This window comes from Lemur catta, chromosome 13, assembly GCF_020740605.2.
Source record: "Lemur catta isolate mLemCat1 chromosome 13, mLemCat1.pri, whole genome shotgun sequence".
In the NCBI taxonomy this organism is placed as follows: Eukaryota; Metazoa; Chordata; class Mammalia; order Primates; family Lemuridae; genus Lemur; species Lemur catta.
The window spans coordinates 73,438,444-73,456,022 of record NC_059140.1 but is presented as its reverse complement, the minus strand read 5'-3'; the positions used below and the strand labels follow the sequence as shown (position 1 = coordinate 73,456,022).

Below are 17,579 nucleotides of genomic sequence, written 5' to 3'. Positions count from 1 at the left end.
GATGGGTGTATGTATCTTTGTAACAGGCTTTTTAACTTAATGGGTGCTGAATATATTTGCATGTCAAATAGCTATCTATGTTCCCATTAATGACTGCATGACTTATAAGCCAAACCTCTACTTTTGTATAATTAAGTTGCTCACATTTTTTGTGTCATACAAAAAACTGTGAACATTCCTCTATCTTCGTGGACTTGTCCAATTATTTTCTCAGGATGGATTCCTGGACGTAGATCTTACACGTCAGTGGTAAGAACCTATTTTTAAATTTTATTTTAAATGAAATAGAGGTGATAAAACAGATTTAGGGGGCACACTAATTTTTTAGTACTCTGATGTGCTTCAAAATTTTTAAACCAGGTAAGATTCCAACTTCTTTTTAATAAAGTCAAAGAATTTAAATAAGTGTTTTCCACATTCTAGCCACTTCAAACTATGAAAAACATATATAGGTGAAAAGTACAGAAATCTAACATTGATTTGGAAGACAAGACATATCCTAATTTCAAAAAAAGTTTTATCAGTTCTTTAATCAAATGAGAAGTAAGGATTAAGCAGAAAAAGATGAACCCACATTTGTAAAAAGCGATTTCCTCCAATTTTTAAAGAAAAAATTTTTTATTATTCTGATTTAAGAAATACATGTTCATTATAGAAAATTTGGAAAATACATATCATAGAGAAAACGTGAACTTCCCGGAATCCAACAAGACACAAATAACCTTACAGTTTTACTGTTTTCTATACACATGTATTTTTAAACAATTTGCCATTCTCTACTCCCTCACCCCACCTCCCCAAAAAGCGGGGAAGGCAGCTCCTGAGGGCCACACCTGAGACTTCTTGCCCACCACCCCTGCTCACTGCACCCCACCTGCTGACCTGTGGCCCTCCCCTGGCTGACTTCCCAGACTATACAAATGCGCAGCCCACCCCAAAGCATGCAAGGCTCCTCTGCTCCCAGAACCGCCAGTGACCGGAGCAACAGAACTCAAAGTCAGCTGTCTTCTTCAGTGCAGAGCCGGGCTTCTCCCCAGTAACACTGAACATTTATCTCAGCTCACCAACAATTTAAGCAGTAACTAATACCTCTAAAAATTTATATAGCACGTTAAAGTTTAAAAAGTCCTCTCCCACACATTTAATCTTCACAACAACCCTCTGAGGCAGACAGAGCAGATATTCTCATTTAACAGGAGAAGAAACCGAGGCACAGAGGGTTCAGTGACGAGCAAAACTGGCGAGGGGTCGAGCTCGGACGTGCAGCCATAAATTGACACCAAGCTCAGAGCTCTCTGCCTAGCTGTTATTAGCAAACTATTTTTAAGTCTGACAAGTGGAAAGTAAGAGTCAGAAGGATGTTCAATAAAGCCTCTAAACTAATCTCCTCTTAGTAGACACATATAAGGAACATAAAGCCCCGAGAAGCTAGGTGGTTGCCCAAAGTCACCAGCTAGTTAGTGATGAAGTAGATCTAAAGGCACAATCTTCAGACTCCCGGGACAGGGCTCACTCCAGGCGTCCCTGGAGATGTCCTGTAATAAGCTGGTCTCTCATACGGTGTCTTCTGCTTAGCCAAATGTCAGTCAGGAATTAAAATCCTAAAAGTGTAGAATGTTAGAGCCAGAGGGGACCTTAAAGACCACGCAGGCAACCCCCTGGCTTTACAGATGAGGAATGTGAGTCCGAACCCCTGATGTTCCAAGTGACACATCTTCCACCCGTCATATGACTTCCCTCCCAAAATACAGTCAGCAACAAAATCTAGCCAAAGATGCTTACTTCCTTTTTTGACACTCAGTGTGTGATAGGCCACAGATCAATCGCAAAGCAAAAGTGAAATTAAACAGGATTTGACATTCAGAGAATACTTGGTTGGTAACAGATGTACCCACCATGACTGTATCACAAAATAACCACGTCCTGCTGGGTCCAAGGTTCCCCATCTACTGCTGTCCCCCACCTCCCCAGTGAGCCAGAGAGGGACTAATGAAATGCGTCTGTGGCTTAGGAAAGGGTACCCACGGCCCTCCAGCTCTGTAATCCGTGGAAACGTAGCAATATTCTTTGGCCAAAGGCTCCTGCTCCACAAATCAAGCAGGAATCCTAACTAAAACTGGCAGCACCTCACCAGGGCTGTCACAGTTCCCTGACACCCAAAGGACTCAGCCCCTCCTCCTAAGGACACTGTCTGGGTACCATCGAAATCGGCACGTGACTGTAAGCCACCTTGATTCGTTAGCAGCTCCGAAGTCCTATGGCTAGCCTTAGCTCCCCAGGGAGACGGAAAGCTCTTGAAGGCAAGGGACCGCTTCCTCTACTGAACAGCTACTGCGTGCCGGACACTGTGCTGGGCAGGTGAAATGGCCCTCACGTTCAAGAAACTTACAAAACGACAAGGAGAAGCAAAACCATGTGCAAAACTAAGCGCAGTCAGAGGTGTAAACAGGAAGCCAAGGAGTCCAGAAGAGGAGCATCTCCTGGCGGGAGGGGTAGTTGCCCAGGCTTACAAGGCTAGTAGACTCAGTCGGGCAAAGCGAGGCGGGAGGGCAAGCCAGGCAGGCGGGCCGGCGTCGGCCACGGCAAGGAGAGAAACAGCTTGGTTTACGGGAGAGAAACAGTTCACCGTTGCTGGAACCCCGAGTGCAAGGCGGGGAGTGGTGGGAGTTCAGGCTGGCGCGGTGGGCCTAGCGAGGTGGCAGCAGGCGACCAGCCCGCGTAATTCCCGCTGGCTTGGTACGCGGTGCGGGGGCCGCTTACGCAATTCGCAAGGAAACGAATTCGGGCGCCCATGGCGAGGCTCTGTCAATGACGGTCCGCGGTGGCGCCGCCAGCCCCCCTCCCCGTGCACCTGTGCGCCCTCGCAGCCGCCAAAGCAAACGCAGGCTGCCCGAATCCGCCAGATTTTCAAAGCGGGCCGCAAGCCCCGGGCCACGGCCGCGGCCGCCGGGCCCCGGGTCTATGCGCTCCAGTTAAAACGCCTGTTGACGCACTGTGGCGGCTGCCTGCGCGCTAGCGGGCGGCCCGGCGGTTTCCTCTGCAGCTGCCACCGGGTTTCCCGAAGAAGAGTCCCTGCGCGCCTCCCCGACCCGGGGCTGGGGGCAGCGAGGGCTGCCTCGGCCGGCGGGCACTGGGCCGGGCACGGCCGCGGGGAAGCGGCGGGCCGAGATCCGTGCTCCCGGGCAGCGCAGCGGGACACAAACACGACGAGCGCCCTCCTCTCCGCGCCCGCGGCCGGGGGCGCCAGGGCTGACGGCGGCCCCCGGGGCGGCGGCCCGGGCTCCCCGCACTGCCGGGCTCCCCGCGCTGCCGGGCTCGGGCCGGGGCCGGGGCCGGGGCGGGCGCCCGCGGCGGGGGCGCGAGTGGCGCCCGGGAGCGGCTCCGGGCAGGGGCGCGCTCGGCCCGGGCGCTTGGTGGCCCCGGGCCCGCGCGCCGGCGCCCAGGCCGCTGTCATTACCTGGCCAGTGTGGTTTTCCCGGAGCCCGGGAGGCCTCGCAGGAGGTAGAGGTGTTTCCTAAAGCTCTGGCGGCGCGGAGGTGTCCCCCGCGGGGGCGGCGGCCGGGGCGGCGGCGGCTGCTGCTGCTGGAGGCTCAGCCTCCCAAAGGATTCAAGAAAACTGTCCTCCATGGGGAGGGGGCTGGCTGCGAGAGCCCTGGGTTCCCTTCCCTGAAGTCGCGGTCTTGGCCAAAGCTGTTGTTTTTGTGACTCTCCGGCCATGTGATAGATGGAGGGGCGGGCGCTCGGAGCCCAGCCCCTCCTCCCCACCCGCCCGAACCGCGCCGCGGGGGAGGGGGCTCCCTACCTGGAAGGCTGGCGACGCCGGGAGACTGACAGCCCGGAAAGCGCGGGTGACGCGCCCCCCGCACCACACCACCCCCGCGCCGCGGGTGCCCTCGGCCCCGAGGGAGGGCGGGGAGGGGGCCCGCCCGAGGGGCCTCTGGGACACTTCCCCGCCGCTCTGGAAGCCAGGCCTCCTGCCACAGCCCTCCCCCACCGCAGCCCCGACCGGCCTAGACCTTGAAAGTGAAGTAATTTTAGTTGACGATTAAAGAACGTGAACGGCATTTGGAGTAGTAACAGTAAAGGCCACTGTCTCCCCGGTTTGTGAAAACCAACCTCTGGCCGGTGACCCAAGGGCTAACACCGCTCTCCCAGGGGCTGTATCTTTTCTCTTTTATCCTTCCTTATCGGCCTGCCAAAAATATTCTTAGAAAGCTTTGATGCCTCTACATAACTTTCCATCTCTTCTTCCTTACAAAAAGCACCCCTGAAAAGTCAGACTGACTTATGAACAGTAGCATAAGGGCTACTGCCCGGCGCCTGCTTTGTGCCACCCGAGATGTGGGGCCTCTCTGAGAACTTGCTCGGATCCTGGGGGACGGTGGCAGAGCTCCCGAAACCATTCACAGAGAGGTATCCAGACCAAGTTCTAAGTCCCAGGAAGCAGTGAGCACCCATTGGTTGCTCACCACAGTGGCTCTCCAATAGTTCACACTCAGGGACATGATGGAGTGATCCTGTTTTCTGAACGGAAATTCAACATTCGTAGACTGAAAGAAACAATATTCAAAATCCTCGAAAATCCAGGCTATGTCCTGGCTTTGGCTATAAGTAAATAAATTTTGTTTCTGGCAGGTAAGGTATGAAAATTGTGAAAAGGAATGTGAAAGTGTGAATTCCTTCTAAAACAAAACACAGAGGTTTCGCAATAAGCTTTAGGAAGAGGCTATTCAGCTAGGGAGGGGCTCTGTGCTGAGCACTTGGCCTTCCCCTTGGCATTTCCCTCTGGGCCTGGGGCGGGGGTGGGAGATGAGCCGCTCTCCCCTGGAAATCCCTTCCCAGCATGGAGGAAGTAGACTTTCTCGATTCTTGCTAAGAAACAAGGGAATTTCAAAGGCTCCTCTAAATATTAGGGGAAAACCACAAGGAACAGAAAATATACATGAATGATAAAAATAGTGACACTTATAATCTAAATGTCCTATCATACTTCTCACAGGCATGTTTCTGCCCAGCCTCAAATACGACCTTTTCCATTCTAGACCTGAACCCTCCAATATGGGAGCCACTAGTCACACGTGGCTATTGAGCACTTGAAATGTGGCTAGTGCAAATTGAGATTAAAATACACCCTGAATTTCAAAGGTTCAGTATGAAAAAACATCTCATTAGTAATGTTTTATATTTTTTACATGTTGAAATGATAATGTTGGGTATACTGGGTTATACATTATTAAAATTAACTTCACCTGTTTTTCTTTCTTTCTTTTTTTTTTTTTTGAGACAGAGTCTCTGCTCTGTGGCCTAGGCTAGAATGCTGTGGGGTCAGCCTAGCTGACATACTTCTCCCCCAAGGTGAGGACCATATCTTCTATATCCATAGCACCTAAATGGCCACTGTGCACCGGGACACTTGGTATAAGCTTTGAGAAGGGAATCTGGGAAGGAGCACAAACCCATTTCAACAAAGCTCCATTATGGAAATTAGGGCAAAGTCAAAAAGCAGGGGCTGGAGAGAGCTGGGGGCATTCTAGACCCCTCCACAAGACTGGTAAATATTTCTAACTCTATCCTTGGATACAGCCATGAAGGTGCAGATTTTACTCGTTGGAAAGCCATAAATGCTTGGCTGTTGATGGCCCCTAAGAAAACAAGAATTTGCCTGATGCCAGGGTCCATCCCCAGCTGTCTGTACTTAAGACCCTAATACATAGTTGGATCTGCCCTCAAACTATCCCACCCTTGGCCAAAGGTATGTCTAGTTTGTCAATAGCTCTAGGAGCCTACAGAGTTCAACAAACACTGAAGACCACTGTTTCTGTCCAGAAGAGACCTACAGTCTAGTAGAAAGATAAGGTAAAAATGGTTTGAAATTAATTTAAGGAAAACATTGCACGATTTTCGATAAAGCACTAAATTCCTAATAGAGGTGGCAGATTGAACACAAGTATTTAATCTCTACTCCCTCCTTGAAACCATACTAAAATGTAAGGGGGAGTGGTTTGGGCTTTTTTTTTTTTTTTTGGAAGGGGGCAGTTGTTTGTCATGATTTTTGTTTTAAGCATAAACTATAAGAAAAGAGAGAGAAGATCACAGCAACAATATTTTGGAAACTAGAGAGCAAAAGGCCAAGTGTTGACTGATTTGGCCACAAAAAGCTGCTGAATTACAGAAAGCCAAGAAATAACACAAATTATGCAGCATAACCCCTACCTCTCAGCAACTGGAGGATTTGAGGCTAGAGGTGGGGCTGTGAACCAGAAGGTCAGTTGAAAGTCTGTTTAAGAAACAAACATCCAAGCCTTACAGCTCTTTTAGAATTGGTCTAGCAGGTTTAGTCCTCCTAGGAAGACCCCACTTAAAACAAACAAACAAACAAACATCCATACCCCAAGCTGCTGCCTGCCCTTCCCCCAGGCCTGGAGGTTTGTTCCTTGGAGAAGGTAAGACAGGATCCGGGAGGACTTGGGTAGGATAAGACAGGCTGGGGCTCCCTCTCTGCAAATCGGGATTAACTTAATGTCTACAAGTTGAGTAGTGAGTAGACAATCACCCCTTAGTTTATATTTTCAAATATGAATTTTCACATTTCAAGTTTGTTAAGTACAACTAAACTGAAACAGAACAAAAAATAATAATAGTAGCCAATCCCTAACCGAAATCCTGGAGGTCAGCTATGTTTCAGAATTCAGAAAGTGTGTGTTTGTTTGTTGAAGGTAATAGAGTGCAAGCACATATACTGTATATTACCTTAGATTATGAATGGGGTCTGGGACAACCTCTGGAAATTTAACATCTTCATATTTCTGCAGTGAAATGTATGAATAAACTTAAATACACACAAAGTGGGATAAGTAAGGAGTAAAATTAACTATCTGTTCGGGTCATGTTTGGCTGCTAACTTAGTTTTAATGTGAAACTTATTTAAAAAAAACAAAACAGTGGTTGCCAGGGCCTAGGGGTTGGGGGAGGTGGAGGTGGGGAGTTGTTTAATGGGTGCAGAAGTGCAGTTTTGCAAGATGGAAAGAGATCTGGAGATGGATGATGGTAGCACATTATGAATGTATTTATAATACACTTAAAAATGGTTAAGATGGTAAATTTTAAATTTGTATATTTTACTGCAATAAAAATATTTGGAAAAACAAAGCAAAAACGACTTGGTTTTCAGACCTTTTTGGATTTCAGATTCTAGAAATAGGACCATAAGCCAATACTGGGATATAAGGCCTACCCTTCTAATCCTGATGGCATTTTGAAAATAAGGTACTCAAGTTTCCTGTGCCTTGTTTTCTTCTATCAGACAAATTAAATCATAGCAAACATCTTCAAAATGAGACAATAAAATGTTCAAATTGTTACCTCTTTCGTTGAGTTTTTTATTATTCAGATAACTTAGCAAGAATGGCTGGACAGATTATCCAAGCGAATTTGGTATCCAATGGGTATGTCTCTGGAAAGAATGAACCCTTTGGGTCGGCACCAAGCACTCTGACTTTTCCGGATGATCAGGATCTTCAGCAGCACAGGAAGGCAGGGGAACTCAGCTACAAACAAACACAAGCCCAGACAAAACCAACAAATAGGTGACACAAACAGAATTTGTTTTCAGGTTCCCAGCCTTTGCTTCTCCAGCCATGCCACATCCACCTAGGACCCCACAGTCTCCCCAGTCCACACCCTGCCTGGTCCTGCCTCATCCAATTGCCTGTTCTTCTGACATTCCCAACTTCCTGTCCCCAAATTGAAACTTGTTCTATATCCCATTCCCTGAGGATGCAGCTATTTACATTACAAAAAATTACTAAATGCACTAATTCATGTAAATGTATTAACATGTTTACTAGGTCAGTATGTTCTTCTCCTGTAGAACACAATTTCTATTTTGCCAGAGAGTATTTCAAAGGCCATGCTTTAACCCAAGGAGGTATTTAGAGGAAGGGAATTAACCCTTATTAAGGGCCTAATATTTTTCAAATTTTTCAAATATTTTTCAGGTACTATGCTAAGTACCTTGTACAAGTTATTTTATTTAATCCTCACTTAATATTGCCATGACAGGTTGGTCTTACATTTTTTACAGGTGAAGAAACTGCGGTGGTGTGGTCCATTTGTTTAAGGTCACACAGACGGTCAGCAGCAATTTAAGGATGGGAACCCAATCTCTTTCTAGCACTCCACCCCACTTCCACAAAGGAAGTCGCCAAATCCAACACTCAGCAACTCAGCTGGGAGAGTATTTCAAAATAGGTAGGACCTTGTGGCTCCCAGAGCCAACCAGATTCTCTTGCTATTTCCCTCTTTCCAAATTTCTATTTACCCTTTAATACCCACTGGTCACTACACTATGCAAAACACCATACAGGGAGGCCCTTTCTCAATATAATTGTTAAAAAATCTGCACCTAGGTACAGCACTCATAAAATCCCCTAACAAGAAAAGATTGATAATTAGGGGCAGAATGCTTTGTGAGATCAGGTTCATAGAGGGCAGTTCAGTGTACATGTGAAAGATCAACATAAATATCAAAATTATAGTCCCAAAACTGTGCTTGACACCATACATCCAAATTTAGCAGATAGAAAAGACTCCTAGACTTGGCCACAGCTAAATATACCCATGCTTGTCGCATGCTGTTTGTACTGGTGTCTCATCACACTGGGGTACCCGCGGGGAACTTCATTCCCTGGAACACAACTTCAGTCGGGGGTAGGCTAGAGGCCCATTCAGCCAAGTCCTCACCCAGCATGCTGTGGCACTCATTGTAATCCCTAGGACGGAAATTCCATAAGGGCAGGAATGTTTTCACAGCTATATCCTCAGTGTGTAGAACAATGTCTGGCATGGGGCAACTCAACAAGTGTTTGTTGAATAAATGAATGAATGTCTTCCCCTCCTTTCTCTGGAATTCTTCATAGCCTCTTATCGCGTCCCACATTTATCCCACATTTTCTAGTGGTCCCTCTAAATCTCTAAACTCTTCTCTAAATCTTTAGTTCTTCTTCCTCTTCTTGCAACAGAGTAGGTTTGAAACAAGCAAAAAATGTTTGTATTGGGTATATGTGTATTTCTAGTGGAGAAATGGAAACAGTACTCTTAGAAATAAGAGTTAAAACAAGAAGGCCGGGCGCGGGTGGCTCACGCCTGTAATCTTAGCACTCTGGGAGGCCAAGGCGGGTGGATCGCTCGAGGTCAAGAGTTTGAGATCAGCCTGAGCAAGAGCGAGACCCCGTCTCTACTAAAAACAGAAAGAAATTATCTGGCCAACTAAAAATATATATAGAAAAAATTAGCCGGGCATGGTGGTGCATGCCTGTAGTCCCAGCTACTGGGGAGGCTGAGGCAGTAGGATCGCTTAAGCCAAGGACTTTGAGGTTGCTGTGAGCTAGGCTGACGCCACGGCACTCACTCTAGCTGGGCAACAAAGCAAGACTCTGTCTCAAAAAAAAAAAGTTAAAACAAGACAGAAAATATATGGTAAATGCACAGTGCATCCAATTCTTATCAAATGCGGATACTTGTAATACTAAAATTGTAGCAGCTGTGTTTATTTCATAATTTAGACATTTTTTTAAGTGCAATGTGTTTATTTTAATGTCAGCGTGATGTCGAGTTTGAAATATAACATGAGTTTCTCTATATGTTCTACCCCTTTTCCTAGAGAATCTTTTAATATTTAAATATAACCTACACTCCTAATTCCCAGCCCTCATCATATACCAATCTAAGGAGAGAAATCTCTCAAAAATTGTGTGTTGACAGAATGCTCTAAAATATGTTCTAACCAATAAAATGGGAAAATAAATTTGGAAGAAACAATCTAAGCTTTGTTGTATTTCACAAAAAGATCTGCATTTAAAGGAAATAAAAACATCACATGTGCAATGGCACACAGGGTTGCTATGGTAACAAACTGCATTTTTTAATATTTTACTCTTCAATCATGGTTCATATGAGCTATTACAACCAAATAATGTCAACATTCACTTCCTTCTGATCATACAGAGGTCTCTGGAATAAGCTGTACTTACAGTTCAAGGAATTCTCATTTTTTAACCAATCTTCTTTTGTCTTTTCTAGGAATAATTAAAATACAAAAAATAATGATTAATATTTGGCATTGGGATTAAGCTTGCACAGTCATTTTACTCAAGTAGGGATGCTCGTAAAATGACAAAAGAAAGAAAACAACCACAAATGTCAATTTAAACTTTTAAAATATTCTGTGTGTGTGTATGTGTGTGTGTTCTAAGTAGCAATGAGGTCTCCGTGGGGAATAAGGGAGAATAATAAGTTTAGAAAAATGTATTTGGTTTTACTTAATGGACATATAAAATGGGTCCACTTTTCCCACAGCTGTGTTTATGTGAACAGTTAAAAAATGTCTACTATCCTGAACTATTAGTTCTATCATGTTTCACTAAACTTTGATTTTACAATTTATTTCAAAACGTACCTGGAGCATTGCCTCTGGGCACATTTAAATCCCTACCAGCTAATGTGAACAGCAGCCCAGCCACCTCCACTACGTTAGGGAGAACACTGGCTTTCCTAGACTCTCCAGCGTCTTTCTCCTCCTCCAGCTGCCTGGAAAACGGCAGCCCTCGGAACAGTCATGTCCTTCTCTGTGACCAATAACCCTGTCTTGCACTACAACCAACAGATCACGCCAGTAATGAGGTGCTTCCAAGTCAAGCACGTGTAAATCTACTTTGTAGCTGCTGCTCCATCATAACAGGGCAAGGCTGAGGGCTGGATGGAGAAAAGATGTAATGAAGAATAAAAAACTCTGCTAAAATGGGCACCTCAGTCACCCCCAGTGGGCCCTCATACCTGCATACACCACAACAAAGTTAGGGAATTAAGTGCAGCTTTCTCTTTGGAACTGATTGAAAGAAAACGTGCCTATATTATCCACCCATTCACATACATTATTTTTCTAATTTAATAGAAGGGACATAGCATTTCCCTCTTGAGTTTTTTCATTCCATAGTTTTTAATGTAAACATAATTGTACACATTTATGGGACACAGTGTGATGTTTTGCCACGTGTGTACATTATGTAATGATCAAATCAGAGTAATTAGCATGTCCACCACCTCACAAATTTATCATTTCTTTGTAGTCAGAACATTCAAAATCCTCTCTTGTAGCTATTTTGAAATATACAATACATTATTAACTACAGTCACCCTACTGTGCAATGGAACATCAGAACTTAAATAACGGAATACTATTTAGCCATAAAAATAAAGAATGAAATCCTGTCATTTGCAACAACATGGGTGAGCCTGGAAGAAATTATGTTAACTGAAATAAGCCAGGCATAGAAAGGCAAACACTACGTGACCTCACTTGTACGTGGAATCTAAAAAGTTGATCTTATACAAGTGGAGACTAGAACTGTAGTTTCCAGAGACTAGGGAGGGCTGGGGGTGGGGTGAATAGGGAGAGAGTCTTCAATCTTATTTTTAAAGAAACCAGTTAGAGAACCCCTTCTTTGAAAGCCATAAAAACATACCTCCACTGATGTCTTCCACTGCAAATAGATCATCTTCAGAGTCTTCCAGTCAAGGGGAACCACGTAGTCATCAGGCAACAAGGATTCTGTTAAAAAAGCAGGGGAACAAATTTCATCTCTAATGTCACAGTTTTTTACCCTAAATGTGAAGATATGCAAATATGATATCTACCCCACCATAACGTAAAAAGTCTGGTTTTGAAGATATTTCCATGATGGCTAAAACCATCAGATCTCGATTAGTAAACACTATCCAGACTCAACGAAAATTCTTATTTGTGTGTGTGTGTGTGTGTGTGTGTGTGTGTGTGTATACACACACATATAAAATAATATGTACCTGACTGGGCACTGTGGCTCACACCTGTAATCTCAGCACTTTGAGAGGCCAAGGCAGGAGGATTGCTTGAGGCCAGGAGTTCAAAGCTGCAGCGAGCTATGACCTCACCCCTGTACTCCAGCCTAGGTGACAGAGCAAGACCCTATCTCTTTAAAAAAAAATTATATGTATCATAGCTCATATTCTCATGTAAGTATAAATATATAACATTTTAATACATACATAATAGCTTCAAGTGATACTGTCACAGGGCAAAAAATTTAGGTAGTCAGTATTTCCTGTGACACATATGAAACATTACAGCTGTAGCAAGTTGAGTCTTTTTGCAAATTGCTTCTTCCAGATGAGTGTCTGGGCAGAAAATCCTCACAGATAATTAAGATGCTCAGAAACAAGTCCAAACATTAACATACGCGTATCAACCAACCAAACCACAGAAAATACTTTTCTTGTACTCACGCATTCCTAACGCTATGAGTAGCTTGGTTTTTTAAGGCCTATATGTGGTGCTACCATATAATCCCCCTGTCCTCAGAGCTCCCGATACAGGGATTCCAGTTCTTCGCCCTATTTCCAAGGCCTCTGACCATCCGCCAGAGCTTGGCTTGTCCAACCCAGCCAAAGAAATCAGTTCACAGCCTCCACTTATGGCTCCTTCCTTCCACTTCTTAAGCACATGCCATTTCCAAACGTGAAATTCTTTCCCTCTGCTTTTCTTTCAAGCCACATTCTGGCTCCCTTGCATAAACACTGCTTATAATCCACTTCACATTGAAGGTATCCCAGAAAAAACCATAACCCCATATTCTCTTCAACAATCCTTTTAGCACTGCTAACCTCACTCATAAAATATTCATAAGCTTGTCATTTATATTTTCTACGTGCAGTAATTTTGTTTTGTGTTAGTCTTGTCTCCCTATTTAGAAGGTAAGCTATTTGATGAATGAGGTCTATTTGCTTTAAAAAGCTTTCTGAAGTTTAATTAATGGATGCTTGATCATTGCTGATTATCATGATATTGTGCATTCAAGGGAGGAAGAGGTTTAGAATCTTTTCACAACAGTACCTCCGTGCTTTCTGGTGCTGATCTAAGGCAGTGATTGTTCATCTTTTGGGGTCATGGACCCCTCTGAGAAGCTGATAAAATTTATGGGCTTTCTCCCCCAAAATGGCACATAATAACACAAAAAAATTGCAAATAGTTTTAGAATATGGACCTTGGACTAAGATCCCTGATCCCTAAAATGTCTTCAATGATCATTTAAAATTCCCCAAAGCAAATGTATTTTGATTGTGAAAAGTTGGTATGTTTCTTTGGTGCATCTAGGAGGATAGAAAAATTGCAGCAAACAGTTAAGATGTGATTATTCACAAAGTTTATAAATATGATAAACATGATGCCAGAAGCCCAAGAACAGATTGATAATTATGACTCCTTGGCCCTGGGACTTAGCCAATCTTGGTTCTGAGCAGCTGGAACCAAGTTTATCTGGAATATCAAAAGTTTAGGGGCAAAGTGAAAAAACTCAGGGGACAAGCTTTGTGGCAGAATAGAGCCCCAGGAACACTGGTAGGTGTAGAAGAACAACACAAGATAGAGTAGAATTGCAGAAATGGGAGCTTTGGCCTCTTAACTCTTACAGTTTTTGTCTCCAAGGAAGAGTACTGGGAAGTATCAGCCATTGAGTTACAGACAAGGAAAAGTTTGATATGTGCTGCCTCCTCTTTAAGATATTTAGCATTTTAAATATGCTTATTATTGAGATGAAACTTATTAAGAATATTAAAAAATCATATTTTTGCTTGTTTTATTCCCATGTGGATTGTTCATTTCCAAAATTAACTATCTTAAGAGCCTGAAGGAACCCTTGAAGTCAACTAGTCAGACTCCCCCCTAATCTCTTCAGTCTCCTTCTCAGGCTGCCTTTAAAAAACAAATTCAGCTCTTTCAGATATCTTTTCATCGTTTAATCTTTGCCATCCCCTTCTGCTAATCTTATATCTGGGAGCTGGTGAATGAGAAAGAGAAAGAGAAGGGCATGTGCCAAACAAGGAAAAGGTAGAAAGATTTTTTTAAAAGCAGCCCATCTCTATTTGTTACATAATCAGTTTACCTCCCCATCCTTCATTCTTCCCAGTGGCTTTGAAATTGAGAGTTCAAGTATTCTGCAAACTCAAAGACATTGAAGGAGACTATTGGTGGCTGGTGGGGTGAGGGCTTTGAAGGTCAAACACCACTTGCTATGGGGCCTCACTTCCACTGCTGGAAAGCACCATGAGATCACTAAACTGCACGAGATCACCAGCACCAGGCAGAAACACCTCAAAAATTACTTGCTTACATTAAACTAGATCTTTTTCTTTAGCAAAAATAAAAACCAAGTTTACCCATTGGAACTCCTGGAGATCCAAAAAGCGTTACTAGCTGAGAGGCAAACCCTCGTGATAACGGTAGCCCAAGGGAACCAAAGTCAGCGCTTGGTACGTCGTGGCCATCCTTGGTTGGTAGGCGCTCTAAGTACTTAGGTTCTTCCCAGCTCTTCAGCTTTTCATCAAACCTTTCATTTGAAAGGTGACGATCAGAAGTGGCCCTCAAAGAGCACGAAGTGTCAGACTGGCTACTTAAAATTTCTGAAGAAATAAACCCTATGTCGTTTAGTTTATTGCCTACTCTTGTCTGAGATTCGAAAGTCAAAAACAGTTTCTTCTTTGTAAAAGACATCTTCCAAAAGCTAGATATATAGCGTAGCACAAGAGAAGGAATAGCATTTTTGTAAAAATAGGCAGAGTGCCTTAATCTGTTAAATGACAGGCAATGAGAATAAAATTGTCCACCAATAAACAGAGGGGGAACTTCCATAATATGAAGGTAAAACCACGATGGATGACGATCAAAGGTCATAAGTTTCTGCTTATTCTCCTCTTCATTGTTTATTTCTGAAATTCTATCTTTTTCATCTCCCAAAATAATTTTTAGTCCATGGTTTTGTATTAACAGGCCATGTTTCTCCCTTTCTTTTTCTGCATTAATATGACTCTGTCCCAGTAAGTTAAAGTTTGGTGCCAAATTGAAAATCCTTTTCTGCCTCCTTTTCTTATTCTTTGTTGATTCTAAGGCATTCTCTGGTATATCCAGTTGAGGTAAGCATCTTTTGAAGATATTTGTTTCTGTTTCTATGAATGAATCTATGGTTTCAGGTGGGGGTGAAAAATCTTCATTTTCTATCAGTAGCTTCTCCTCCATCGATATTTCCGAACCGTGTCCTGGTGCTGATGCTCCTTCAGAAGTGCAGATCAGTTTAATCAGCGGCCCACTGCTGTGAGGACAGGCCAGCTTACGTGATCTATCTTTCTTCGGTCTCTGTTCACATACAAACTTATGAGGTCCCTCAGGCCAGCCACCAAAACAGAGTTGTCTATCAGAGTCCCGCTGTAATCCTCCACCAGATAAACTGACTGTGAAAAAAGCCCAATCGCTGTTTCTAGTTGCAGGTTCTCCTTGTTCCTCTGTTAAAACTTTGTCTGAAGTTCTGGATCCATGTTGACGGCACAGAGTTGGTTCATTTGGGAGACTTTGATCTACCATCACTCTCTTCTTCATGAATGAGAATGGGGCTTCAGCAAACAGGTCCTGGATGTCCAAGGCTACACTCTGCCTGTTGCCGATACGCTTCGCTACCTCCAGGCCAGGGCAGTCATCACTCATTTCACAGGGAAGGTTCTGAGTCAATGCTGAGCGAGTAACAGAGCTTTCATTTGACACCAATGACAGACGTAGAAACCGGTCGTCACCTTCCTTGGGGAGGTAATTCTTTGGTGTGTTGTCCAACTCGACTATAGACACAACATTTGCTAAACTGTCTTCAGGATCTACGTTTTTCCATCTCTGTTCTTTATAGCCGTTTACAAAATCTCCTACTTCATTTTGTGGACCACCAGTGAAGGGACACTCTGATTCTCTTTTGATCTCTTCAAAGTCTTCCTCTTCACTTTGAGATGAGTCCTGACCACCTGGTGTAAGGCGACTTAAGATTTCAAATGAGTTTTCCTCCATAATTTTACTCTGACTGCTCTTCTTTTTGTTCCTTTTTCTGTTTCTCTTCTGTTTGGTTTTGCTGAGCTTGTGCCAAGTTGTCTTTAAAACTCTTTCTCTGAAATACAAAGGAATTTAGAAAATTTATAACAATTATATGCATAACATTAGCAAACTATAACATCATATTCTTTGTGTGCAGATGTAAAAATCTTTAGCATAAGAAATTCTGGAGTGTGCATGTGCTTTGTATTATATTTTTTTTTAAAAAAATCACTTTTTAATTCAATTATCAAGGTGTTTCTATCCTCAACCCACCAGAGACGCTAAATCTGTAACAGTGAAAGACTGCCTTTGTTTTCTAAGATGTAAATCACTCAAAGTATATGGTATACAGTTTTTATCTTAGGTTTTAATTTTACAATTACTTCTGAATACAAAAGTTACAGCCAAGTACAAATTATGGTATCTAATACTTTTTAAATGGCTTTAATTAGTGTATCTTTTGTACATGCATCCATCTTAGATATTGGGCTAATTTTAAGTGGCTTTGTTAAAGCATTAATGGTGCCAGCTGTCCGGATAATAAGAATTAACAACTTGATTTGGGGGAAAAAATCCCTTTTAAAAAGAGATGCTTTAATCCTATAAATTAAAAATGAGTAGAAAGTTAAAGCTAATATACACATAATCATTTCATAAGTAACTTTCTGAAAACCTAGTATTTTCTTTAAGGAAAATATTTCTTATACAGTCATGCATCCATGGGGCTACATTCTGAGAAATGTGGCACTAGGTGATTTCATTGTTGTGTGAACATCATAGAGTGCCCTTACACAACCTAGATGGTATGGCCCACTACACACCTAGGCTATATGGTATAGCCTATTGCTCCTAGGCTACAAACCTGTACAGCATGTTACTGTACCGAATACTATAGGTAACTATGAAACAATGGTAGATATGTGTGCATCTAAACATATCTAAGCATAGAAAAGGTACAGTAAAGATGCCATATTATAATCTCATGGGACCACTGTTACATATGTGGTCTGTTATTGACCAAATTCTTGTTATGTGGTGCATGACTATATATGCAAAACCTACCAGTAAATATCTTATTTTAATATCTTAGATTTTGAAAAAAATGGCTGTTATAGTCACAGAATGGCACAATTTTAGTGACTTTAATAGCTAGGTTTTCTCTAGACATAAAGAATAGTTAATATTGAACAGCTGAGTCCAGAATTTAGATGCTATGCTTCTGTCTAGCTAGTAGTTGTTCTAAACCAGAGGCTACCCCACTACTTTGTGGGGTGTTTGGAAATGTGTGAAGGCATTTTTGGTGGTCAGAATGACTGGTAATGTGTTACTAGCATTTGGCCCTGAGGCCAAGGATGCTAACCATCTTGCAATGCCCAGTGAGTAATTATCCCACCCGAAAGAGCGATAGCACTCTCACATAGCACACTGAAAGTTCATAGCACCCCTTAACGGACAACAATATTTGATCCTAAGAGAAAAAGGAGTATTTAGGAAATTTTCTAACATAAAATATAAGGTAGTGATGCTGCCTTTCACCTTGGATAATCAGAGTCAGGGACAAAGTGCTAATGCAGATATAGTCAAGTGTAGCAGGAGAAGGACAACAGACATAGCTGAGGGGGGAAATCCAGGACAGAGG

General features: G+C 43.1%; 2 protein-coding genes and 1 non-coding gene across 12 annotated transcripts in view; 1 reads left to right on the top strand and 2 right to left on the bottom strand.

Annotated features, from left to right (window-relative positions):
- The window catches only part of N4BP2L1 (NEDD4 binding protein 2 like 1), an 82,076-nt gene extending 78,183 nt beyond the window's left edge, over positions 1-3,893 (bottom strand). For 8 of the 10 annotated variants that reach the window (XR_006738860.1, XR_006738859.1, XR_006738858.1 and 5 more), the window contains exon 1: positions 3,458-3,690. Coding sequence is in view for 3 of the 10 variants with exons in the window: in XM_045566948.1 (XP_045422904.1) it covers positions 3,458-3,627 (170 nt within the window). In the remaining 7 variants the exon portion in view is untranslated. Of the gene's footprint in view, positions 1-3,457; positions 3,717-3,802 lie in introns of those variants that run through there. The other 2 variants (XR_006738863.1, XR_006738856.1) reach the window with 2 other exon arrangements.
- Positions 1-17,579, bottom strand: part of N4BP2L2 (NEDD4 binding protein 2 like 2) — an 84,138-nt gene that overhangs the window by 3,706 nt on the left and 62,853 nt on the right. The window contains 4 exon segments of the mRNA XM_045566952.1: positions 7,363-7,547; positions 10,032-10,076; positions 11,523-11,608; positions 14,251-16,013. Of these exon segments, the coding sequence (XP_045422908.1) occupies positions 10,053-10,076; positions 11,523-11,608; positions 14,251-16,013 (1,873 nt within the window). The 3' untranslated portion in view covers positions 7,363-7,547; positions 10,032-10,052.
- On the top strand, positions 6,299-6,357 carry LOC123649555. Its single transcript, XR_006739058.1, has one exon. It is a non-coding gene; the product is annotated as a U7 small nuclear RNA (small nuclear RNA).